The sequence below is a fragment of the Oryzias latipes genome, chromosome 16 (genome assembly GCF_053564925.1).
Source record: "Oryzias latipes strain Hd-rR chromosome 16, Olatipes_Hd-rR_3.1".
NCBI lineage: Eukaryota > Metazoa > Chordata > Actinopteri > Beloniformes > Adrianichthyidae > Oryzias > Oryzias latipes.
In genome coordinates, this window is record NC_136252.1 from 13,928,309 (window position 1) to 13,953,673 (window position 25,365).

At 38.6% G+C, this 25,365-nt stretch overlaps 1 protein-coding gene across 2 annotated transcripts in view; it reads left to right on the forward strand.

The window, feature by feature from the left end:
* cdkal1 (CDK5 regulatory subunit associated protein 1-like 1) overlaps positions 1 to 25,365 on the forward strand; it is a 252,726-nt gene that overhangs the window by 46,468 nt on the left and 180,893 nt on the right. For both annotated transcript variants that reach the window (XM_023963817.2, XM_023963818.2), the window contains exons 5-6: positions 22,077 to 22,173; positions 25,259 to 25,307. In XM_023963817.2, coding sequence (XP_023819585.1) covers positions 22,077 to 22,173; positions 25,259 to 25,307 — 146 coding nt within the window. The remainder of the gene's footprint in view (positions 1 to 22,076; positions 22,174 to 25,258; positions 25,308 to 25,365) is intronic.

Here is a 25,365-nt window from a genome sequence, read left to right on the forward strand (position 1 = left end):
TACACTTAGATTACAATAAAGACGAGTTCATACCATTTATAAAATACTTTTATGCAATGTAATTTTCTTCACAAAACACAGAGGGTAGAAGGTATTTCTGGGTAAAATAGTGTTTTGATTTGGCCGTTAAAAATATGTCTAGCCGATAGATTAATTTTAATCTACTTGGCCAGTGACTCAAAAATTAAATTCTGGCCCCTGTGTGGAGGTATTTCAGTTATTTAAAATCTGTCAAAAAACAGAGTAATGTGCACTGCAAATTGTGCAGAGGGCATGGTCCTTCTAAAACAGGACAGACCACCAACCATGCATATCACCTGAAGCAGAGTCACCAAGCTTGCTCAACCTTAGACTGAAATAAATGATGATTCTCCAGAAAAAAAAAGGTTAGATCTGCACTGCAGCAACAATCTAAACTGCAAGAAGAAATTATGTAAATTATCTTTTAGTCCCTAGCTTGTTCACAGGATGTTGACAAAAAACATTAGGATTTATTTGTAGAATTAATGTTTTGTTTTTAAATTAAACTGATCAAGCACTTTAGCATTCTGCTTTAATTATGTTCTCTTTTGAAACCTGAAAGCTTTTACTTTAATCATGTTCCTTTTAGTGCAGAGTGTTCAAATTTGACAAATATTGTTATAGGGTTTATATCGTGATATTTGTTATCATCTGATATGAAAAACATTGATATTGTGATATGAAAACTTCGATATCGGCCAGCCCTACATGAAAATGTTCCCTTTAACGCCAAAGTGGATGCTGACAATTGGACGCCAACTTCAGCCATGTCTGACTTGTGTAATGGATAAAAAAAAGCAAAAATAAATTGACTCCTTCATACTAAAACTGACATTTCTAAATATAATAGAATATCCACCGTGTCTGCAACTTTATTGTCTGTGTGTGTGAAACATTTGAGAGTCTGTTGCCTCATGTTAGGCAACGCGGATTCTGGTATGTGGAAACAAAATATGAAATATAGCGCACTGCGCTAACTATGCCCTTTCGGAGGCGGAACAGCTCCTGTCTGTGGCAAATCAATGATGTTATAAATCCAGGTTAGTTTTACCTATTGACCTCAGAAATTTAAATAAAAGTCTAACCTTACTAATTCATTAATACCAGTTATTATTCTGTAGTTTCTGCTTAAAAAAGTGGATTGTTTACCTTTTTTACAGTGTAAGTAATGTATGGAACTCTCCTGCAGGCCGTTTCAGTATGATGATGAAAACAAACTGATATACAGATGTGAGTGACATCAAGGCCACAAAATTCCTTTTTCATCAGAATATGACAAATTTGAAATCTGCAGTGACCTTTAGAGTTGTTTACTGAAGGCAGTTGTTTTATGTCTGTGTTCCAGTTCAGCAGAGGCACAGACATGGATTTGTATCTGGCTGGACAGACACACACACAGTGCTTGCTGCCCTAGGCTGCTTTTGGTACAACCCTGGGATTGGCATTTAATCTGTCAGTTCTACAGGGCATTAGCCTACATTTTGGGTACACAGGCACTGAAATAGTCGGAGAGAACAAGAACTATCAACAAATACGGACAAGAAACAGCATGGGTAAAGAGGGGAGTTATGGAGACTGAAGCTTAGGACTCACCGCTTGTATTGGCCTCACTGAGCCCACAGCAGGACGTGAACTATAGCAAGACATGAAGCAGCCCTCTGATGTAACATCTTTTCAACTGCATCTCTGATGCCTAAATATTCGACTGTTTCTACTAGTTTGTACCTGAAAGTTTGGACCACTTGAGGGCAACCTGTAACTGATGAATTAGAGTTGCATGATTCAAATAAATATATTTTTTGGACCCATTAATAATGTAAAAACTCTTGAAAACCGACCAATCTGATCATCTTTGATCTATTGTAAAAGCATTCCCAGTGTTCTTGTAATCCTTGTGCTATCCTATGGGATCAAGATGACCATTGACGTGTTCTCCCTACCATGACAAAGGTGGATAAAGGTGGACAGGATTTCATGTAATCCATGGACACCAGTGAAGATCACAAATCATTGAAGAAAAAAGTTCAGTGCACTGTCTTGTGGGGTCTAGATGACCCCACTCCCAATGTCAAAGTGCCTAGGATAGCACAAAGGTTCATTTTGAACATGTAGTTGTTAACTTTAAAAAAAAAAAAAACACCTGTGTCGTTTTCTAGGACATAGTTTCTGCAGAGCAGCAGGAGTTCATCAGAAATTAGTCTCTGAGTTGTGGGCGTGATTGTTTCTATGAAGTAAGCCTTTCCGCACATCCCGTCATCCATCTGTTTACCCTCTTTCCCACTAGATTACCACCCTTCAGACCCCCAACCTAACATTACCCGTAACAAAAAAGGAAGAGCAATATTGGAGCTTTCAAGCAGCACAGTTTTGAGTCAGATGCTAGCGAGGAAAACGAAGATGTACATGCATCTAGTTGTCTACCGGTGGATGCATCGGAATGGAGCGAAGCAGGGAGCTTGTGGCCCATTGACTCTAGTTTTTCCATTACAACTATAAGCTTTTTTTAAACTGCATTTTTTCCTTTGCCACTGACTCTCAACGATTTGAGTAAAGAAATACTCAGAGATGCAACTTTTAGTTTCATTTTCTTAATGTATATCTATCATCTCAAGAACATTGTCACCCACAGTACATGTTAAAAACACCATTTCACCATTGGGGTATATCTTTAAATCATGCCCTTATCTGAATTAAGTTGATCCATAAATGTAACAACTCTTCAATAAAATGCATGTAAAAGAATAAAGGTGTAATTTTTTTTTTTTTTTAGAACTGTATCATTTTCTTTGAGGAGGAGGCCATAAATGAACAAACAAGACATTTTTTGCCTTTTGATATGGTATGTGGTGCAGCTGGTAAACCAGCAGCGGTGATGATATCTGACTGTTTTTGCATTCAGTCCTTCCTCTCATCGTCTGTAGGCTTCATATATTTGCGTGCAGTTTTCAGTTTTGCATATTCATTGTGCACTTTTGATAAACGGTGTGTAATTTGTGTGAGTATTGTGGGATTTTACTCACAAGCAACCTGTCAGAGTTGCTCTGCAAAGTGGGTTTGAAAGCCTGGCTCAGCTCAGTGGGGGGTCTGGTTTCCAGGCCTTTGTGTGTGATATATGTGGACACTTTGGAGGTGGCCTCACAGTGTGTCACCAAAGATCTTGGGTCACAGTTCATCCCACTATCCAAACAGATAACCTTAAATAGAACTTTAGTGTAACAGGATTCTTTATGATGTGCACAATTAGTCCTTCACATATGCATACATTTAATAAAGGGTTTCTACTCCTATTTAGTCACTGGTGTGATAGATTCTGAGTTAGACTCTAAGCACACCTAAAGCAAAGTACTGTTAGTGTATGAGCTTTGTTCAACTTGACAGACACATCTATTTTTTTTATTTTATTGTTATTGCAACATTGTTTTTTGGTCGAATGGCTCTCTGAAAAAATAGCTTCACAATCACAGATTGTCACATGCTATGCTTATAAAGTCTGTCTGAACAGTGGTCATAAAAGGCTTCTGCCTTTCATCTGTTCAGACGGCTGAGATCTTAAGGGCACCCTGCTGTGTTGCTGCTTTTGGCTCATTCCTAGTCGTGGATTTAAACCACATGACGACCAGTTAATGTAGAATTGAAAACAAAGGGACATTTTTCACCCTGAGTACAAGCTACTGAGTGTCTTGCTGTAATAGCATTTTTTTCATGTTTTTTTTTTTGGAATTTGGGGCATTAAGTTAGTTTGGGTCAGAAACTTTGAGTATTTATTTGTTTTTAGGTTTTTTTGCAACCACGTTAGGGATTTGGGCTGGAGGTGACAGTAACAGAGCTGAAAGTATTGAGATTTTCTTTGTGATTGGCGTAAATGGAAAGGGTCGGGCACAAATGCATCAGAGGCATAGCTCATGTTGGATGTTGTAGAGATTTAAATCTAGGGAGATAGATGGAAATTGTTTGGACACATTCTCTCAACACTTATAATGTTGCTGAAAGGATGCTGAGGTAGTGTTAGAGGGCCGTAGAGAGGAGCGGACGCATCTTTAAAGGAGCGCCTGCCACTTGATGCATGCCCTTGCACTGTGAGTGTAACAGTCTCGTGCTGAAGGAGCTGGTCAGCGCCTCTACAGTTTGATGCAGAGGGTGGTTATCCATGATGGTTGTTAGCTTAGCCAACATCCTCCTGTCAGGCACCTCCTCGATGGACTCCAGTGTCCAGCCCAGGACAGAGCCGGCCTTCCTAACCAGTTCCTTAAGTCTCCTCCTGTCACTGCCTGTACTGCCCCCTGCCCAGCACAAACGCAACTCTACAAAGGACTACTGAGGCCACCACAGTGTCATAGAACTCCTGAGCAGCTGTCTCACACCAAAAGACCTCCGTCTCCTCAGCAGGTGAAGGGGACTCTGGCCCTTCCTGTACAGAGCATCTGTGTTGCTAGACCTCCTGAAGTCAAGTCATAACTGTCAAAAGGCAAAGATAAAGAAAATGTTAGCCATTTTTGGCCACAAGCAAAGATGAAATACTTATAGGAATAAGATATGAGTGGAACATCTCTATTAGGAAATCCAGTTATGTAGCACCACTTCTTGTTCTAAGTAAAAGTGCTACAAATATTTAGTCAGATTCAAATAAAAAAGACATTTATTATGGATCAAGTTTACCGTATATTTATATTTAAGTAAGGTCTATTGAAAAGTGACATGCCAGTTTTTTTTTTAGAATGCAGCAAAAAATGACTTTTTATATGCTGTTTTTTTTTTTTACATTGGAGGCTTTTTTTTAGTTAGTGGAAAGTTTTAGTAAAAAGTCAAAAATCGGATGTAAATTTCGTATTAAAAGTTTCACTACACTTTCCTTATCTGTAGTCAGTGTTAAATTAAATGCCCGTCTTCTATATTTTGAAAGTTAGCTAAAGGATATTGTTTATAAAGCTGCATGTTGTCTTGCAGAAAACATTCAAGAAACATAACCTGTTATTTAAAAAAAATACAAAAAGGAAAGAATAAAAAAATTAAAGAAGGGAAAAAATAACATTTAAGCTTATATATGTTTTTAAAAACATGTTAACATGTACAATTTTAAGATTACACAAACATCATAAATCATATGGAAATAAAATAAAATAAAAAAGGTTTTGGACTGTAAAATGTTAAACTGCTTGTGGTAATGTGGCTTGTTGAAAGCAATACTGACACCTGGAAGACAGAAAACCAATAATGCTGCAGATTATTATTTTTTTCTTTCTTTTTTTATCCAAATAAAGCTTTCTAGTGGTATGAATGTGGTAACATTCTTTGTACAGGTCTTGGCTAACACCCTGCACTTTCTCACCGCAGCATTAAGAAGAAATCCTTCTTTATTTCATTTCAGTCTTTTTCTCTTGGCAAACCTTTTACAGCTTCCCTATGAGACCAGTCTATAGTTTCAGTCTCATCCCATAATAAAGCTGAACATTTTTTTGGCACTGCATTAATATTGCGATAACGATATCATTTGCGGTATATAAACAAATAGAAAAATAACCAAAAACATAATTCCCATTTCATTGCAACAGTTTAAAAATTATACTAGGTGACAAACATCTAACATAATAGGCCTCCATCTGATTGGTAAACAATGGGAAGGCGTCCATCTGATTGGTCAAATGCATAAAGGGATTTATTTGATTTGTTTAATGCTTCAGGCTGCCATAAGATTGTTTTAACACATTTAAGGTTTACGATTTATTGCGGTTTTTCGCCGTCTTTTGCGATTTGCATATTGCAGGGCTGGATATTGCGATAACGATAAATTTGCGGTATATTGTGCAGGCCTAATGATAAGCAATGTTTTAATGCACCAAAACAGTAACACCGGTTGAATAAATGACCTGTCCAGGTTGCCACCTGCCTTCGCCCACAGTGGCCGGGATTGGCTCCTGCAGCCCCGTGACCCCAAACGGGACAAAACGGGTTTAGAAGACTGCATAAATACATGACAAACTGATAGTTCAAAGCTATGGTATAAAAAACTGGAGAAGCAGAGTTAGAATGATATTAAATACGATGCTTGGTCCATCTGCAAAAAGACAAGTAAATTATGTTGAGATAGGAGGTTTGAGCTGGATTTTGACAGGAGGTAGTTACATTAATGGGGTCTGTTTGTCTTATTTTTTTTTTCTTGTGAGAGAGCAATCACTCATGACTGATGACGCTTGAAATGTTCATTACATTGTTTGATTAATTTGCTATGACACCTGGAAAAGGGCATGCTGGAGGGGTCAGAGGTCCTCCCAAAGGTTTGGTGCTTATGATCCCCTCAGTAGCTGATGAATGACTGGGTTGTGTCTGTGGGACAGTGTGGATGCTACACATACATCTGTGTCTTTGTGTGGGATCATCGTCCATACATTACATGCATGTCCTAACTTTACAAATCTATAAATAAAACCCCCAAAAATACTAAATGTGGCAGGTCTTAAATGAAAGTAACGCAAGCCTCCTAAGCTTCATCTGCTCTTTCGACCACACTGTTTATACCACACCAATTGTGTTAAAAACAGCTAAGGGAAGAAAGACATATGCTTGAATTTTGAATCCCCCAGTATGATTTGCTCATAAAACATTAACACGTACACAAACACTCAGGAGCAGCATAGACAGTGGTAATTTAACAAGCTAATTTATAATCTATAACTATTATTTATTATGTAAGGCATAATAGCCAACATGTTTTCCATTATAAATCATCGGACAACAAGTTTAACCTCAAATATACAAATACACATTTCGTGTATCAAAAGATCCATAACCCCTTATTATAACAGTAAAATCTTTCCAACACAAGAAGTCTTAAGCTCTTCTCTGGGTGCTCAGCTGCTGGTCAGGATAAAAATAAATAGATTTGTAAATAAATAAAAAAGAAATAGATTAATGGACGACAGAGGCCTGATCGCGTCTAGCCGTTGCTTCCACAAAGTCTATTAGTTTCCGATAATGCACACCTTGAAGGGCTTCATCCCACTTATACCATGGTCACTTGTGAAATAAAAAATCAATTAACGGTATGTTAATCTTGTTGTTTTGTTGGTTTAAAATGTTTTTCACAAAAAGCAGAATTTAATTTGCGGTGCGATGTGTTTTCATGGTAACGGCTGTCAAGCCAGCACTAACCTCACTCTGCACCAGCGCAGGAAAGTAGTAGGCTTAAATAAGCTAAACGTCATAAGTGAAACAAAGCATCATTTGAGAGAGAAGGTTCACCTCTTACTGCTTGTTTTTGCCCAAATTATGTAAAAGTTTGTTTCAAAGAAACCAAGTTTAAAGTGTAAATAGTTCAAATCCTTGTGTCCCATTTCCTCCTTCTTATATATTGTGTTCTGTCTCTGTCTCCTGTTGCATCCCAGTCTTCAAAATTGTCAAATTCACCAAGCAGGTTTAAGGAAATATAAAATCCCTCATGTCTTTTCTACTGTCTCACGGTTGTAAAAAACTTTGGAATAAGATATGTCAACATGGTATTCAAGAAGTTTGTGGTCAATGTTTTTTTTAGATTATTTTCTTAATTGTTTGAGATTGGCAAAAAAATACCCCTTTGTGGTGTTGAAATACAGATTGCAAATTTGTTCTAATACAAACACTTGTTTTCATTTATTTTAATCTTTCGCTGTGCCACAGGGTCAGACAGTTAAATGAAAATACTTTAAAATTAGGCTTTTCACATCAATTATTAAATCAAATAACAAAAATATTAAGATTAATTATTTACAGATCATATTTATTTATTGCTTAAAATTTTTATCGCATGACAGCTTAGCACATCCCCTCTTACAAGTTTCTAGAACTTAGAGAAAAAGAGACCTATAGAAAAAAAAGGTTTCTCATATCGTGCTAGAGAAATTCAATAACTTAGTACCTCAAGTAGTTATTAAGAAGAAGGTTTGACAATTTTATCGAGCACAAGCAGTTTCAAAAAGAGTTCAGTGTGATTTAGTAGTTTTTGTGCTAAAGTACATGATATTTGTGGGCTACTCAATCAACTTCTGATAATATTAGCTATATACTCTGTTCTACTAGGCTTTATTGATATTTTATTCTGTTGAGTTTATCTTTTTAGTGGTTTACACAGAGACATAGTGTAACTAGTTGCTTTAGTAGTTTTTAAAGAGCTTAATTGACTGAATTGGTTTGTAGTTGTACAGAAAATTTCTCTTACAAAAAAACTTTAATGTTCAAATCTAGAAAGACAACTTTCTGGATTAATTTAGTTTATGTGTTCTCAGTCATCTAGAGAAAGTAGAACAAACTTTAGTTTCATCTTTCAAATTTCTGTCTAGAGATGTAAATTTTAAACTATCTATTGCTCTTCATTTTAGGATAGAAAAGGGTACTGGCAAACTTAAGTATCGTGTCTCCTTTAGTATCTACAGTACAGTACCTGCAATATTTTGACATTCTCCCTGTGGTCTTGTTTTAAGTTGACGATTGCAGAAGCTGACATTTGCTGGTGTTAGCTGAACAGGCAGTGACCTGGAAAGAACTGAACCTCTAAGATACTATATAGTCACAGCAAGTTATAAAACATGACATTCTTGCCCGCTGCAAGAAAGTGTTCTTCCTCCATTCACCTTTGGGTTGACACAAGTGACAGTAAAATGTGCTGCGAAAGTTTGCAGAGCCCAATACACACGAATGAAAGTACAAACACGCCTCCATAGTGCCTGTCAATAGATTTCACATCTCGATTTTAGAGTTAAGAGTATAGAAACATGTTTGATATATTTAGCCATACAAGATGACAGCAAGATCTTTGACCTTTGGATGTTTTATGCCTACCCTTAAAAGGAAGCAACTAACAAAGTGATAGGAAAAGAGGTGACTAGAAAACTGATAACTTCAAGAATTGGCCTAACTTTTTGTAGAAATGTAGAAGCACAAACTTAAAACCTGGTACAGAGTATGAACTGCAAGAAACCGGTGATACTTGATCACACTGACCTTGGCAACGTGTGTTCGAGTGACCACCTCCAATGTAAAACTCTATATAAACATGCATAAAACTATTGCGTATAAAACTCTAGCCTTCATGCATCTCCATGGAAGTTTTTTTGGGCTCAAGGTATGAAACGCACAACCACATTGAAAGTTAAACCAAATTAACTTTGTGCAATCAGGGGTTATGATTTGGTAGTGATTTATGGGTAGCGTCCTTATTAATTCACTGACGTTCCAACCGTTTGAAAATTGATCATGAAGGAGATATTTACAATTGCTGCTGTGCCTGAACAGAATTATATCACCAAGTTTTTCATATATTGGAAGGGAGCTGGCTAAGAATTTACTTAAGGTTCCCATTGTCTGATTTTTATAGATTTTATTTTCAAGTAATTGTCCCAGAAGTTTTGTTTTATTTTTTATGGCTTGAAACTACCAGGACATTCCATGTTAATGTCCTGACAACCTTTTAAACATTTTGGAAGCCTTCGTAATAGAAGTCTGTCTCTTGGGGATTCTGGCAGGATTCCAGTTTTAGGTCCTTCTCAGTCAAGTTCAGTCAAGCGCGTATCTGCAGCGCAATTTCCTGCACATTTGTGGAGATATATGAGTGCCTTTTGCTTTTATTAGCATTTTCTCAATTTTGAGCCATTCAAGCATTGAATAAATCTCATTTACAGTAATGCAATATTTATTACACATTGACCAGATTATTTTACAAGACAGCTTTCATCCCTTTCACAACAAATGGACATGTGAATTAGACAGTTTTGAAAAAGGTCATGTTTAAAACCTGTGCATTACCTTCCACATGCCTTTACAGGACTCAGGATGGCAGTTAAAAAATCGTATTGCCCACATTTTAGAAAGCCATCAGAGCCGGCTGAGGCCTAAACATACTATTCATTTGTCAACCAATTGCTTTTATCTTGTAAAAACACAAATTACAATAGACGAGCAGGTGCTTTACAAACGATTTAGTTTTGAATGGATTTTTTGAATTTTGATTTGAAAAGGTTTATTTCAAGCAATCAAATAAGAATAATACAGAAACAACATTACAAACATCTGTTATACATTCATACAATGACGTATCAAACTAAGTATAAATAGACATGAAATCAAAGATTGCTTCTACCGTAACCATTTTATCACATGATTGATCATTATTTGGTTCATCACTTTTATCAGACAGAATTAAGAATCCTTAAGTATCAATAAAGCACATGACAAAGATGAATTCCTTAAATTAATATGTAAAAAAATAGACATAACTATTTAAGAAATCAACATGGCAAATGCAGATCAGTAATCTAAAATATATGCAGATTAAATTCATTTGAAAAAGCATGTATATGATTAAAAAATAATAATATATCAGTAAAATAGACATAAAACTGTTTCAAAAATCTTCGTAGCATAAATTGATCAAGTATCAAAAGTTAAAAATATGTCCAAATTATGTTTCATTAGGAAAAATCATGAATTCATTTTTGGAGCAAGTGATGTAATATAACTAGAAAACAATCAATTTAACCATCTTCAATAATTGACAAAGCATTTATTTTTTAAATACTATAATAAGGTAATGCTGTGAAATAAAAAAGGGTCCATATTCTGTCGAATGTCCAAGGTAGGTATTCCATCTTCATCTGCAGATATTAGATAAAGGTCCGTATCCTTCTGCTGCTGTTATCAGCAGCGCTGAACGTTAAGGTCAAGTTGTCTGCAGGTCAGAACTCTAAAAATCAGGGTCACTTCAGACTCACAGAAAGTGCTGATCCCAGGTGTCATATTTTTTGAAATTATATTTGGCTCTTTAATTTATTACTGTATTTGTTGCTTCAGACGACCGTGATCAAACAATTCTCAAAATCCTTCATGGCCTTAACAACCAGAACCTTGGACCGGTCCGGTGGACCGAGTGGTTTGACGTAAATCCTGGAGCCTTTAACCCAAGTGTTCTCAATCTGTTTACGCTTCTTGAGAAGCCTGGCATGTTTGGCGATTTCAGCATTCCTTCTGGTCAGATGGTCGTTTAGATAAACAGCAGATCCTTTTCGAGTCCTCCTTTGATTCATCAGAGCTAGCTTGTTTTTTTGATTCACAAACCTTTTGAGGATCCCCGGTTTATGTTTCTCCTTGAAACATAAACCAGCGTCCCAGGAGAAAGGAGACGGATAAACCACCTACACCACCATCCCTCATTGCAATTGGATGGATTGGAATGAGGGCTGATGGTGGTGTAGTGGTTAGCACTCTCAACTCAGTGGTTTGAATCCTGTTGGGTCTTTTCTGTGTTGAGTTTGCATGTTGTTCCTGTAAATGTGTGGGTTTTCTCCTCCCGCAAAAAAAATGCTTCATTGGTTAAATGGTGAGTCTAAATTGTCCCTCGGGTGTGGATGTGGTTGTTTTGTTCTCTATGTGACCCCAGTGTGTACCCCAGTGTGTAACCTGCCTTCACCCCTTAGTAGATAAGTAGACAAGCATCCCCATGATCCCGGACAAGAGTTCAGCGGGTTTAGAAGACTGGTTAGTGGATGGATTGTACTAAGCCTGCATTGGTTTGGGTCATGAACGAAAAAAAGCTTTACCTGAACATAAAACCAAAGTTTCTGGAAACATTCGCTAAAGCTCATGTATTCTTTCAACTTACCTCCACAGACTCTTAATGTATGTTAGTGTATCCCTTTCATGTTTCCTTAAAAAAATTGTTTCTTTTCTTATTTCAAATAAATAGTTTAGCATGTTTACATGGTCTTTTTTTCCTGTGATTCATAAAAGCCTCTGAAGAGTATAGGTCTGTTTGTGCTTGTTGGAGACATGGTCCAGAAAAAGAGGTCTCTCAGTCCCAATCCTCCTAAATACCATCATTTTTCAGATAAACCTTCATTAAAACACAGACTTGTCAAGAATTATTGTTTGTTGATTTATAACTGACGTCTTTTTGCTCCTTTTAGGTTAGTGTAGTTATTAGTATGGAAGCTGCTGTAGGAAACAAAAGAAGATACTTTATCTATTTAAATTTAGTCTTTAGTTTCAAGGACAAGTCAAATTAAAAACATATTCCTGTCCGTGTCCCTGGGTGGTGGGTTCTGGTCCTTGCCTCTGAGCGCTGGGCCCTGCCAAATTTCCAACTGTGGCCGAGCCTGGTCTTGGGTGGGGGCGGCTGGCCCCTGTCTTGCTCCTTTCTGGACCAACCGTGGGTCGGGTGGCTGGCTGCCTGGAGTGCGGAGCAGGTTTCCCTTGGGGGGTCCTGGCTCGTACCTGGGGTTGGGGGATGCCCAGAACTCCTGGGTGGTGATGGGGTGCTCGTCTGGGGCTGTGGGGCCCCTTCTCGGGTGTGGCCCTGCGTTGGGCTCTCCCGGCGCGGTGGGGGGGCTGCTCTCCTGGTTGGGCTGTGGCGGCGCTCTCTTTCCCCCCATGCCTCCCTGCTGTCTGGCTCTGGGGGCCTCGTGGCGGTCCTGCTGGCCCTGGCCTGGGTGGCGGATATGGTCGCCCGGGAGGCGGTTGTTCCCTGCCTGCTGCCGTGTGGCGTTGGGGGATTCCGGCTGCCGCTGCTGCTTGGGCGGGAGTCTTGGTGTGGGGGTGGCTGGGCACTCTCCCTCCTTCTTTTCACATTCCACCGCAGGCCTCCAGACTGCGAGCAAATGGTCGCATCTTGCGACCAAAATTTGAGAGTGTGCGACTGAATTTTACATCCAGTCGCACATGTGCTACCAGTAAATTTGCCTCCCCCACCCTCCGTATTTTTTTATACATTAAACGTGGAAGGGGCACGTCAATGATCAATGAAATAATCAATGAGACGCGAGCGCACACGCATGCAGGCAGACACACACACTCGCGCACATACTCATCAAACGCGAGCACACACTCGCGTGATGCATGTTTTTGAGGCGGCCAATGCGTGTGAGAAGAATAGGGAAAGCCACTGTGAGTGGCTAAAATGCGTGGAGGGGGAGGGGCCTAGAGATAATCGAGCGCGCGTAAACATCTGTGGGAAGGAAACGGAGACAAATATCATCATAAACTGATATGTGCGTGCGTCTGAGCTATGGGTAAGCGAACTATTGATTCGTTCTTCCGACCTGCGGGTAGTGTAACAGTGCCTGAGTCTACAGCAGGGGTCTCAAACTCGCGGCCCCCGGGCCATTTGCGGCCCCCAAGATGATATTTTGCGGCCCCCGCCTTAATATGAAAGTTTAATATTAATGCGGGCCGCCAGTTTGTCTGAATGACACTTTTAGATTGTCGTGCGCAGAGCTGACCAACCAATCACAGTGGGGTATATGACTCTTGGGGGCGGGACAATGACAGGGCTTGAAAGCAGGAAACCTGACCGCCCCCTCCCCAGACCACATTAAGGAGTTCCTTACTTTCCTTTAGAACGTATTTATTCGCTCTTAAATTTCTAAATACATGCAGTCCGTGCTGAACTTTTCTCTGGGTCACACAGACCCGGAGGAAGGTTTAGGTTTTGGTTACGGCAACGCATCAGCCGCAACCAAACAGTTTATGCACGGCTGTTACGGAAGCACACCGCTCCTGCGGGAGTCGGGTCAGCTGAGGTGAATAAATGTCCCACACCTACATGCGTGACAGCTAACGGGGCTTGAACCTTAAATACATGCCTTAGACACACTGAAAATACGTGGGGATAATGCAACGATAGACGTGTTTGAGATGAACCGGCGGCTCGCCTGGATCGTTGGGGAGACCAGAGGGGGGGGGGGGCTGCTGTGAGATGAAGGCAAATCTGCAGCAAGACTAAAGGAGAACAGGAAATTGGAGTCGTCCTCAACATTCAATTTAGTTTTTATATGCCTCTCCCCCTTAGTATCTCTTCTTCCACTTTCGGCTTCTCCCATCAGGGGTCGCCACAGCGAACAAGTCGCATGGTAAATTTGGCAATGTTTTACGCCGGATGCCCTTCCTGACGCAACCTTCTCAAACCGGGCTCGGAACCGGCACAGAGGTAGAGAAGGGAACAGGGAGCAGCCCGGAGTCGAACCCTGGTTTCACGGACGGAAGGCGCCGCAAACCAGCACGAGCTAAACCGGCTCCCTTGCCTCTCCCCCTTAGTATGATCTGTGTTATTATATATATTATGATTATTTTAAAGTTTTGTAATTTATTTAGTCTTTTTTTAATCAATTCGTATTTTAAATTATTTTAATTGATCACTCAACTACAAAAACCCATCAGGACACATGTCCCATAATGCATTGTTTTGTAGTCTGTAGGGCAGCTTTCAGTCAGTTCAGTTTCCAGCTGTGTCCGGGTAGGTTTGCCCCTTGCTCCCACCCCTTTCTCGCGATATTTCTGTGATGATTGACAGGTGATGTTGGAGCAAAAACCAAAATATATGTCACACACCAGGTGATCTGCGCAGCTTTTCGTCCACCTGGGTGATCTCAAACACACTTATTGTGCATCTTGGCTGCACTTATTTGGTGTCAAGATAAATTTCCATCCGTTTTGTTTAGTATTTGTACCGTCATGACAGCGATGCTGCTGTCAGTTTACCTTGTTGTTGCATCTTCAAAAGTGCAGAACAAAATGTGACACTGAATCAGAAACAGCACATTGTAATTTCTGCATCTATTATTAAAGTATTTATTAGTAATACAGTGAAAATGAGTAGATTTGGTTAGCATGTTGATTTACGGTATACGCCCCTAAATTTTCTGGTTGCGCCCCTAAAATTTTCAGTTAGGGGCCACAGTGCTCCTAGTGAAAAAAGTTAGTCTGGAGCCCTGCACCGTCCATTTTAGAAGAACATAAACACTCACCTGAGCACAGGTGTTAGCTCACCTTTGCACTAATAGTTTGCATGATTGAATGAATCAAATATTTCACACTAGTTGGTTTGAAGGCATAATTATGCGTGTGTGAACACTATCTGTATTGTGTACTTGTTGACCTGTGGACATTTTTGCAGCTAGCAGGTGTGTTGATAACATTTCAGAGTGTGTGGACAGGCCCCGCCCTTTTTGTACTACATTTGAACCTTACCGTAATGATAAACAACTAGTAAACTTGTTGCTTTATGCTGCTTCATGGTCTTATCCCCCCCCTCCTATTATCACCCTCCTACCCCCCCCCCCCCCTCTTTCTAACATCCCTCTCTCTTCTTCCCTTCTTTCCTTTTCCGTCCGGTCCAACACCAAAGATTTTCAAACATGATTGAAATTAATAAAGTTTGGCCTCAATTACAAAAGGGGTTTATTCAGACATACCTTTGGTTTGTCTGAAGATTAATAACCCCTATTGTTAAAGTAAAATATGTCCAACACAAGAGGCCGTCAGCTCTCATCTGCCTGTCCAGATGTTGGACAGGACAAGTTAAAAAAAAAAATACAAAATTCTTGTTTCCAACTGTGGTCTGATGAGTGTGGAAGGCAGTTAAAAGAGGGCGCACAAAAAGAAAAAAACAAAACTAAAAAAGGCAAAGTAAAATTTTATGTCATTTTCTTCAAAAACAATAACCAAGAAAAGCAAAAGCAAGGCAAAACATGAATAAATATTCTCTGTAGGTCACAGTATAAGGAGAGATTTGCAGATCACTTATACAGACCTATTTTAAAGCAAGACTTAACACAAAGCACAAGGTTAGCAAGTTCTGCAGTATTAAGCAGAAGAAAAATTGGATTATCCTTTACAGAAACAAGGTTGATGCAAAACATAAAGCACTGAGATTTTTTTCCCCCCGTGAAATCGCAAATGGTGTTTAGAGATGGACGTAAGCCAATGCTCACAGTTTCTTTTTTTAATGCCCAGTGATGTTTTTTTATATGCACATAATTATGGTAATGGTTTCCTATCAGTTGCTCTTCCTTTTTAACACAAGTACCCCTTCTACTACAACAAGAATTAATTTATGTTGATTTTCCAGCTTTCAGATCCCACAGGACCACAGCTAGCCTCTATTTTATGTGTATTTTTGCATTTTAGTAAGGTGTTGCCACCCTTCTCTGCAAAGTTTTGGTCTATTCAGGACAGACGATCTGTTTTGACACTCAAAAAAATGAAGTTTGCTTGATTGTTTTGTATGGGCCAGGGCTTTGCCATGCAATGATGGGAAGGAGCGCAGTTTGGTGTGATCAACAGATGTACCTGAACACAATACTCCGGAGATATCATACACAGTTATGGGAAATCTCATGCTGTGAGTAAACATGCTAAAAATGCATTAGCCACCATGGAAACTAAAGTGCCAAAGGATGTATTTTTACTCAAATGAGCGTGCATGCCTCTCTTATGTCCATTTACTTGCAAATGGTTAACCAATAAAAATAGTAAATACTGCCACCCGCTGCACTGGTACATGAAACAGAAAGTAAAGCTTAATGTAAGCATGCCAGCAGGGAGTCAAAGGGGGCAGAGAATTGTCCCTCTGGACAAGCTTGTCCTTGTTTTTGCAGTCATTTAGAATAACAAGCTCTCTTGGTCCACATTTGTTTTATTGCTGTTGAATGAAAAAGTACACTAAAATTTGAAGCACAGAAAAACAAATAACCAATAAACAAACCGGTGAGACATCTGCTAGCTAGGGTTGTATCACCAGCACTAAAACTGAAATCCTCAGAAGTTGGGAGAAGGTGTAATGATGAACAGGAAGTTTTGGTAGAAGTGCAAAATATGTGAGGGAATAATTTAATGCATTTGTTCACTCTCTCGCATTTGTACACACACATGCACACATCAGCTCACATCTTAATTACCAAGGCTTGATGGGTACTTAACCTCGCCCCTTGCTGCTTATGCTAATGCAGAGAGGTCAGGGGTGTTCAGAGTGGCTGGCTCGCTGTCAAATCAACCAGAAATGACCGTTGGAGTGCAGAAGAGAGGCAGAGGGAAACAAAGAAGCAAGGACATGCCAAGTATGGGAGAAGGGGAGGAGGGGGATGTAGAGCAGACGAAAAGTGTAATGCTAATGTCAAACACTTGTTTTTTTTTTTACATGTGGGTGAAACTGAGTGAGGTATGTGTGCTTCGTAGTTGAGCAAAGTTCCCTACTCCTCCTCACCTTGATGTCCTCATCCTTTAAGCTACATGGATGCTGCTGAGCATATGGCTGGCTCTGTGTGTAATGAGCTCATCGTCTCCCCCACCATGTAGCCGGGGCTGTATCTGTGTGGGACTGAGGATGCTGAGCAGCAGGGAGGGCCAATGAGAAGACCCCCTGTAACAGGATAAAAACTACATGGATACATGGCCAGTGCTCTTATACTGAAAAACACCAAACAGCATTAGCACAGCGAGAAAAAATGGAATCATAGCTAATGAAAAACAAAAGCACAATCTGTTCATGCTGACTAGTTTTATTAAAATGAGAATCATCCATTAAGAAATCCATTTGTGAAATATTTAAAACACGCCGTCCAGCAGCTGTGGGAACATTAATAAGGCAGTTAATGTTGGTGGATGGTGCCAGGATTTTCATTGTGGCTTTTATTTCTACCCCACACTGCAGCGTAGACGTAAGTCTCGAAGGAAGATTTGCTCTTTCACTTCACGTTTTGTTGTGAGAATGTTGAGGTTTGTATGTAGGTCAAGCACTCTGGTCCATCCAGTGCCTAGAGTTATTTTAGCATCATTTTCCTAGCACATGGCATCTCCAAGTCAACCTGATCAATTCAGTTGGACATTTAGTCTGGTCTAATTTGACTGATTCCCTGTGTCCACTCAGCTGTTAAAAACATGTATGTACAGCGCAGCGCTCCGCACAATACATACTGCAGAGGTCACACATGTATGCCGGGCTCTGGGAAATACAAGAATAAAAACCAAACAAGCTCTTGCCACCACAAGTCCTTTCTGCTAGAATTTGTGCTTTTGCACCCCGGGTGCGTGTGGTCCTTAATCTATTGGCTGATATATAGTGGTTATGTAGAGATTAGGGCAAGATGTGAAGGAAGTCAAGGAGAAACAAGTGTGTGCAGGCTCACACACGCCCCCCGCAACATTCACACACACTCCACATCGTATGATCTTGGGGGGGCATTTGTTCTGGTCTGGGTCACTTGGCATCAAGCACTCGTTTGGACTAAAAAAGCCACAGCGACTGAACATAATCCCATTCTGTAGCATCCCACCCAGGAACTGTGTGTGTGTGTGTATGGGACGTGATTGGCCTGCTTCGCCTGAGGCGCTCAGGCGTCGACTCAGGCTTCGTCTGAACGCTCGCCGTGTCAGCTATCTGCTGAAATGCTGTAGCTACAGAGAAAGAAGCGCATTACAGCAGCCGTTGGAACGTTTTGGCCCTGTGTGTGTGTGTGTGTGTGTGTCTGAATGCATACTGATGCCAGTGACTCCTTCATGACAGATGTGCTCAGAAAACAAGCCACATCCTGCAGTCAAGTTCAAGCAAGGCTAGAACTGGACAACTAGTTTGGCCATCAATGCAAAGAAATTCTCTCACCTAATCCAGTTAACGGGGACATATGTATCCCATGGAATGTGGCTGATAAAAAACAATTCCTACATAAACACAAGTTATATACACTTAAAAGGATATTAGTATTAGCAAAATAATCGTTTGGATTAATATTTTTGACCATAAACATTAACAACTGAACAAGTTAAACTGTAAAATATTTTGTTTTTTGATGTTTTAACCATTGTATGTGACAACTTTACTGAGTGACCCCTACCTCCTCACATTCCAAACAGGAAGTACACGCTGGCTCTAAGAAATCAAAATCCCATTGACTTCTATTGAAAAATAAAGAGATGTTACTCAGTTATTATATTTATCCTAACTGTTTTTTTCACATTTTCTTGTTATTCCTATTTTTTTTTAATGTTTTTTTTTTCTCTAGTGCAAGTTATTCAAATTATAAACTGAGCAGTCTGATACCTCTATAAGGTGTCTGCTGGCACCCCACATCAAATGTTCGAAACATTTGCCAGATTCTAGCCTGCTTTCAAGTGTTCAAGGTGTAGACTTCCGACAAGATCACCCGATTGGTGGGAGTTGTTGCCATTGAAATGACGACTGAGACTGATTCGGACCAATCAGTGCTTACTGACGTCGTCTAGCTCCTACATGGCAACGCCTGTATCGCAAAAAAAGGCGACTGAACTGACTTAATTTTGTTGCAGCCGAAATTAAGACATTTTCTGTTGGTGACATCAAAGTCACTCCTTCCAGTTCTCATGTACAGTCAATAGTTTCAAGTAGGAACAGCATGAAATTGTAGTAATGTACTTGTTATTTTCAGTTTCACACGTCTGATTATCTGCAGCAGACACTGTTGTTAAGTAAATAATGTAGGGATGTCCCGATCGGATCACTTATTGGAAATTGGGCCTGATCTGGTAGTTTCGGACTTAATCAAAATCAGATGTTGCATGTTTTTATTATTAATCTATTGATTTCAAGCTTGTTATTTTAAATAAATGCCCCAGTAGACGTTTGCATATCAAAAATGGATTGTGACATTTGGTTGCTGAAACGCAAAGCCGAATACGGCACTAGTTTGTTAGCAGCAGAAAGTGCACAAAAAACAGTTCAGTAAAGTTTGCTAGATATTCACAGATTCAGACTTTCACTGTCTCTTGCTGTTTGTCTTGCAAACAAGGATCTACAAGGGCGTTTAAAAGAAAAAATATTGGGCTTTTGTTTGGAAGTGGAAGTTCTGGGAAAATGTGATGTAAAAAAAACAACAAAATAAGACAACTAAATAAATCCATAAGCTCTCGAAAACAACCAGAACTTATTAATTGTTACATTTATATGAGCTAGTCATGTCAACTCAACGTCACATTTATGCTACAACAACAGATTGTGAAGAAAGTCATTGTTATAAATCTTTAATGGAAATATGATCACAAATGATTAAAAATCTCCATTAGCTCTGAAGATGCTAAAGCTGCCGTCACCAAAATTTGTTACATGACCAATTATTACCTTTTCTGTTGTACTTCAAGTATTTTTGGAGAAAATTACTTCAGTTTTTTAAAAGATTTTTTCATGTTAACATGGATAATAATTATTTAAAAAGACAGTTCTAAATGAATTAACGCTACAGTTTCCAAACTTTCTCACATGTCCAATTATCACCTATTTTTACTAGTTTATAGTGAATAGTTTGATCTAGTTAATAGATGCACTATTTCTACTCAGTTGTCAAAGGTACTTTCAAATAGGGTCCAACCTGGATCAATTTATAACATTTCTTTTCCCCCCAAAATGTTTTACAAAAGTATCAGATCAGGAATCGGTGTCTGTATCAAAATCCAATGACACAGAATCGGATACAAAAAATTCAGATTGGGACATAGTTAAATTTTAATGATTTTAATTACATTTTATACCTCATTTAAGACGAAAATACCAAATAATGGTTCTTTGTTGTATCTTCTTTAGGCATTTCTGAGACGGTGTATATCATAAAACACCAGACATGTTAAACTAAAAATGAGTAAATTACTCCAATTACATGGTGTCCCTAATTTATCACTGGAGCTTTAGTTCTTGTGTTAACATACTTTGCATTACCGTAACTATTTGATTATTTGGGGACTAAAAGTCATTCCAGCGGATTCTAACGCTGAGAAAAGCCGTTTTGCCCTGAAATGGAACTCTTTACAGTAGTAAAATGTTTACTAAATGAATAAAAACCAGGTGATTATGTCACTGAAAAAAAGCAACTTTGCACCTAAGTCACTAACTGACAAAATAAAAATAGATTCAAATTTGCCAGCTGTGCAAAACTGTGAGTAATCTACAATAAGAACTATCTTTTAGCACAGATATGTTATTTGTGTGACGATTTTTCTAATAAAACATAAACAAAATTTAATTATTACTATTATTCCATTTCACAAGCTTAATTTTTCATTCATCCCTCTTTTTAAACATATGTTACATTTAGTTTTTGAATCGGCAGGTCTCCCTTTATTTACTTCTCCTTGTTTCTCTCTTCCAGCTGTGCTCTCAGAGCACACTTTCACCTTCATCACTTCCTCTGTTTTGCTGAAGAACACAAACAGCGTGAATTAAAGCACAACTGACAGTTTGCATCCAGTTTCAGTGCTTCACCTTGGTCCTCCTCTCATGGTTTCTCCCTCCCTTACTTGCCATCCCCCTTCCATCATACCCTCGCTTTTCCACTCCAGCTGTCAAGAGGCTTCATTATTAAAGATTTATGGCACAGTCTGGGCAGTTCCTTCAAAAGCTTTTGTCAGACAGACTTCGTGTCTCAAATCTTGCTGCCCCTAACTGGAGGTGACACGAAGATCTATGTAGATCAAGCACACACATTGTCACATCGTCCAAGTGCTCAGCCCATTTTTATTTAAGTCCCTATATTGATTTAAAAAAGCAGACTGACATCCTTTTTCTATTTGCTGTATTGAATATTTGATGGGTTTTGCACGACTGTGAACACCTTTTATGTTTTCTTTTTTTGCTTGTTTTAGCGTTTAGCATGTCAAAGTTATTCTAACCCCTTTAATTAAAAATGTAACATCTTGTTAAAACATGTTTGTTTTCTAGTAGCCTTGTGATCTAATTTCTTTCTTCAGTTTTCTACTCTGTTTAACATTCTCTCAAACCATTCATCCGTCAGTCTTCTTTATGTTGTAGTTCATTTCCAAATTGAGAGCAGAACTGGCTGGACCTGTGGACCTCCTTCATTTCTATTTCACAATTGAGATTTTCAAGAAAACCTGCACATGCAAATCAAGACAATGTAGTTTTCAAACGTCTGTTTCAAAACTGGTTTGATGTGTTCTACAAAATAATTAGGAATAAAAAAAAATCAATGCATATTCTGCAAATAAGAAATGAACAACATACAAAGTGATTATTTGCCTTAAAAATCAGTCGGTTGGTTTCATAATCAATATTGCTTTTAGGATGTGGATATCTATTTGAATTGATAAAATTGGTGTTTTTAAATCATTATGCCTCTATCATAAAGTGTCTTTTATTGCTTAATCAAAAAGAAGAATTGTGTAAAGGATTGATGCATGAATCACTTTATCTTCTCACTTATCTTTGTTTTCATTCTTGATGCATTGTTTTTGTGTAATTTTTATCTGTTTATTTATTTTAATGTTTTCTTTTTTTGCAGGAAAGCTCAAGAACAGGACAAAAAAGTGGTTGTTGCTGGTTGTGTTCCCCAAGCTCAGCCTCGAATGGATTACCTCAAAAGTCTCAGCATCATTGGGGTAATTTCTATTTTTCTCCAATTTTTGCTGCCTTTGCTAACAAGCTGATGTAAAACGGAGCTATAACTTAAACCAAGAGCTTACATCTGTTTAAATAAGATTGGGTTTAGTGACTCTTTCCGGTTTGTAGTAGAAGAGGAACTGCAATTGAGCAGAGCAATAATAGAAATGCTTGTTTTTCCTAAACAAATGAATTTCTACTTTTTTGTAGATTTAGGAATATTTTCTAAAAAAAAAAAGTGTTGTGAAAAATCTAACCATGTTCACTGTAGACGCAGCCATAAAAAAAGCATAATTCTTTATTAATATAACAGTGAGAATAGCTACAAATGATCTAAAGTCCTTAACAACAGGATATGCGGCACATTAGGCAGCTTGAAATCAATGAAGCGCACGGTAGAAACAAAGAAACATGGAAGTGAGGGGAAAAAGAAACCCTTCTGACATCTCTCATGCAGTCATATGTAATGCAGGTTAAATACAAAGTCAGACAAACACACACACACACACACATATATATATATATATATATATATATATATATATATATATATATATATATATATATATATATATATATATATATATATATATATATATATATATAGAGTTCTATCTCACTGCGCACATTGCCCCTGAACCACCAATAGCAAGGTCAGGTAATATGGAAACCACTAAAACGTGTATGCTGTTAGATTTTTAAGGTCACCTGCCTGGCTAACTTTTCTTGAGCTCCTGTTAGTCCCAAAAGCGTATTTTATACTAATCTAATTAAATTGATGCAGTCTGGCATACTGGTCGGAGCAGTGCCTTTGAAAGGAACCCCTCCCTCGTTCAAGAGGCCATCACCGCACAGGCATGACTGTCGATGTGTCTGTGCGTGCCTGAGCACACAATCACAAAAAGGAGGGGAAAAAAATACATAGAAGTCTGTGGGAATGTGGAAATGCCTCTTGTATTCCCTCTGGAGTTTCAATCAACTACATAATGGCCGTGGCAGTTGGTGGTTTATGCAAATGAGATGCAAATGACTACTTGAGAATTTGTATATAGTGATTGCAGTAACGGCTAGGTGAGGGATTTACTCGAGGAAAAGCTTTTCCATTCTGCATCTATTCTGTAATTGGTCTTTGTGTGCAGCTTTGTGTGTTGGTTTGGTTTCCATTTTCCTGCTCAATGCCGCACTGAAATGGATCACAGTTTGCTTCGTGTAAGGTACACAGGCAGTCAGTCACGCAAGCCTGCACTATTTTTCCTCTTTGAACTGGACTTGTCACATCCTGTATCTGACACACATCACACAACACTGTGACGCACACAAACACACAGTTGGGTCTAAGTAAAGGGAGCAGCCCATTGGGTAGGCAGTGCACAAACTATAACATGCAAACCATCTATGTTCTTTTAGAACCATGGAATTGGCCTTTTCTGTTAGATGTGCCTATTTTTACACCCATAGTGTTAGTTTGCTCTGGATTTATGGATTTTACCTTTTAACAAGCAGATGAAAAACAACAAAAAACATTTCTATGATGAGAATAAACTGATTTTTCCCAATAATCTACAATTCTTGAAGGAGACTTGACACGTCCAGTAACAAATACGAAAAAAAAAGTAAATGGGTCGAAAATATGTCTAGAAAAAGAGATAGTCTCACCTTTCTGCTCTTACTATTTAAATAACCAAGAAGAGCTGCCATATTTTTTTTAAATATTGGAATTTGTACCTTATATATGTAAAGTTTATTATATTTTATAAATAAAATAGATTTCAATATATTGTTCGTTTTTCAAATTAAATATCACAATAAAAAAAAACGGATTGGAACAGAGTTTAAATTGTGTTCTTGCACTCAGTTCTGATGGATCCAGACTATTTCACAAGAAAAAAAAAAGTTTTATTTCAGTGTTTGACATATGTGCAGCTGCAGCCTGCAAAGCGCTTTGTGCATCCATGAGAACGGGCTTCTAAAGCGCTCTCACTGAGTAATGGATATATGGGCGTTTAGAGCCCATGTCTGGAGTTAAAGCTTCAATTCAATTCAATTCAATTTTATTTGTATAGCCCAAATTCACAGCAACAGTCGTCTCAATGGGCTTCGTACCGGTAATGGTAAGGTAAACATACAATCAAAACGGATCATAAATGCATAGAATTCAATAGGATAATACTAAAACTTTAACTAAACAGACTAATCTAAACCGGGCCCTTAGACCCTCCTTCATGGTATCAACCTGAGAGTTAAGAAAACAACACGAGAAAGGCTGGGAGGGGAAGCACTGCAGTAGATCAATGACAAGAAGATACTAAATGAAGACTCAGCAACACCTATGAAAATGACTGTAACATCTCAGTCCTTTAATCTAAACTGAAAAAAACTGTTTTCAACAGACATGTTTTTAGAAACTGACCTTTTTCATCTTTTGCGGAATACCCCAAAACGGCCACACTTTAGATGACCATTTTGCAGATGCTTTCCGGTATGGATTAACTACCATGCTAGCAGACAGTCACATGACGTCAAATTTTTGTTCTTAAAAATGTTAAAATATTCTTTTATATATTTTTCTTTTTTCCAAGCTGTCGACTATATTTAAATCTAATTCTGTTTTTTTTTCTTCTTGGGAACTTATTTCTGTAAACTGAACTTCAGTCTCATATTTTTCATTTACGAAAAACACTTGATAGCTTTACTTTGAAAATTACAAGCTCCACTAGAGACTTAACTATGAAGATTTATTTACTTCCTGTGACAATATCGTGTGACAAATCAGCAGTTGGACATCACAAATTTACACACTGGAACTTTCGAGAACAGATGGTGAACAGACAGCACTGGTGCTAAGTTAATGTACAAAACTGTCTGTGGCATTAAGGAAACCCTTACTCTTAATGTGATGACTCTATTTAGCTTTTGTTTGCCATTTTACTTCTAGCGTGTTGCCTTTGTATCTATTTATGTGCTCAGCTTGTATAAACGTGGATCAGAGTGTGTGTCTTTGCAGGTGGTCAATAGCTTGTGTTTGATTGTGTGGACTTGGTCTGCAGCATCAATAAGCTTTTCCCGTGTGTCTCTGCATTTCAGGTCCAACAGATTGATCGAGTGGTGGAAGTAGTGGACGAGGCAGTTAAAGGTATTTCAACTCACATGTGTGCATGCGCTAACAAGTGTCTGAGTGTGTGTGTGTGTGT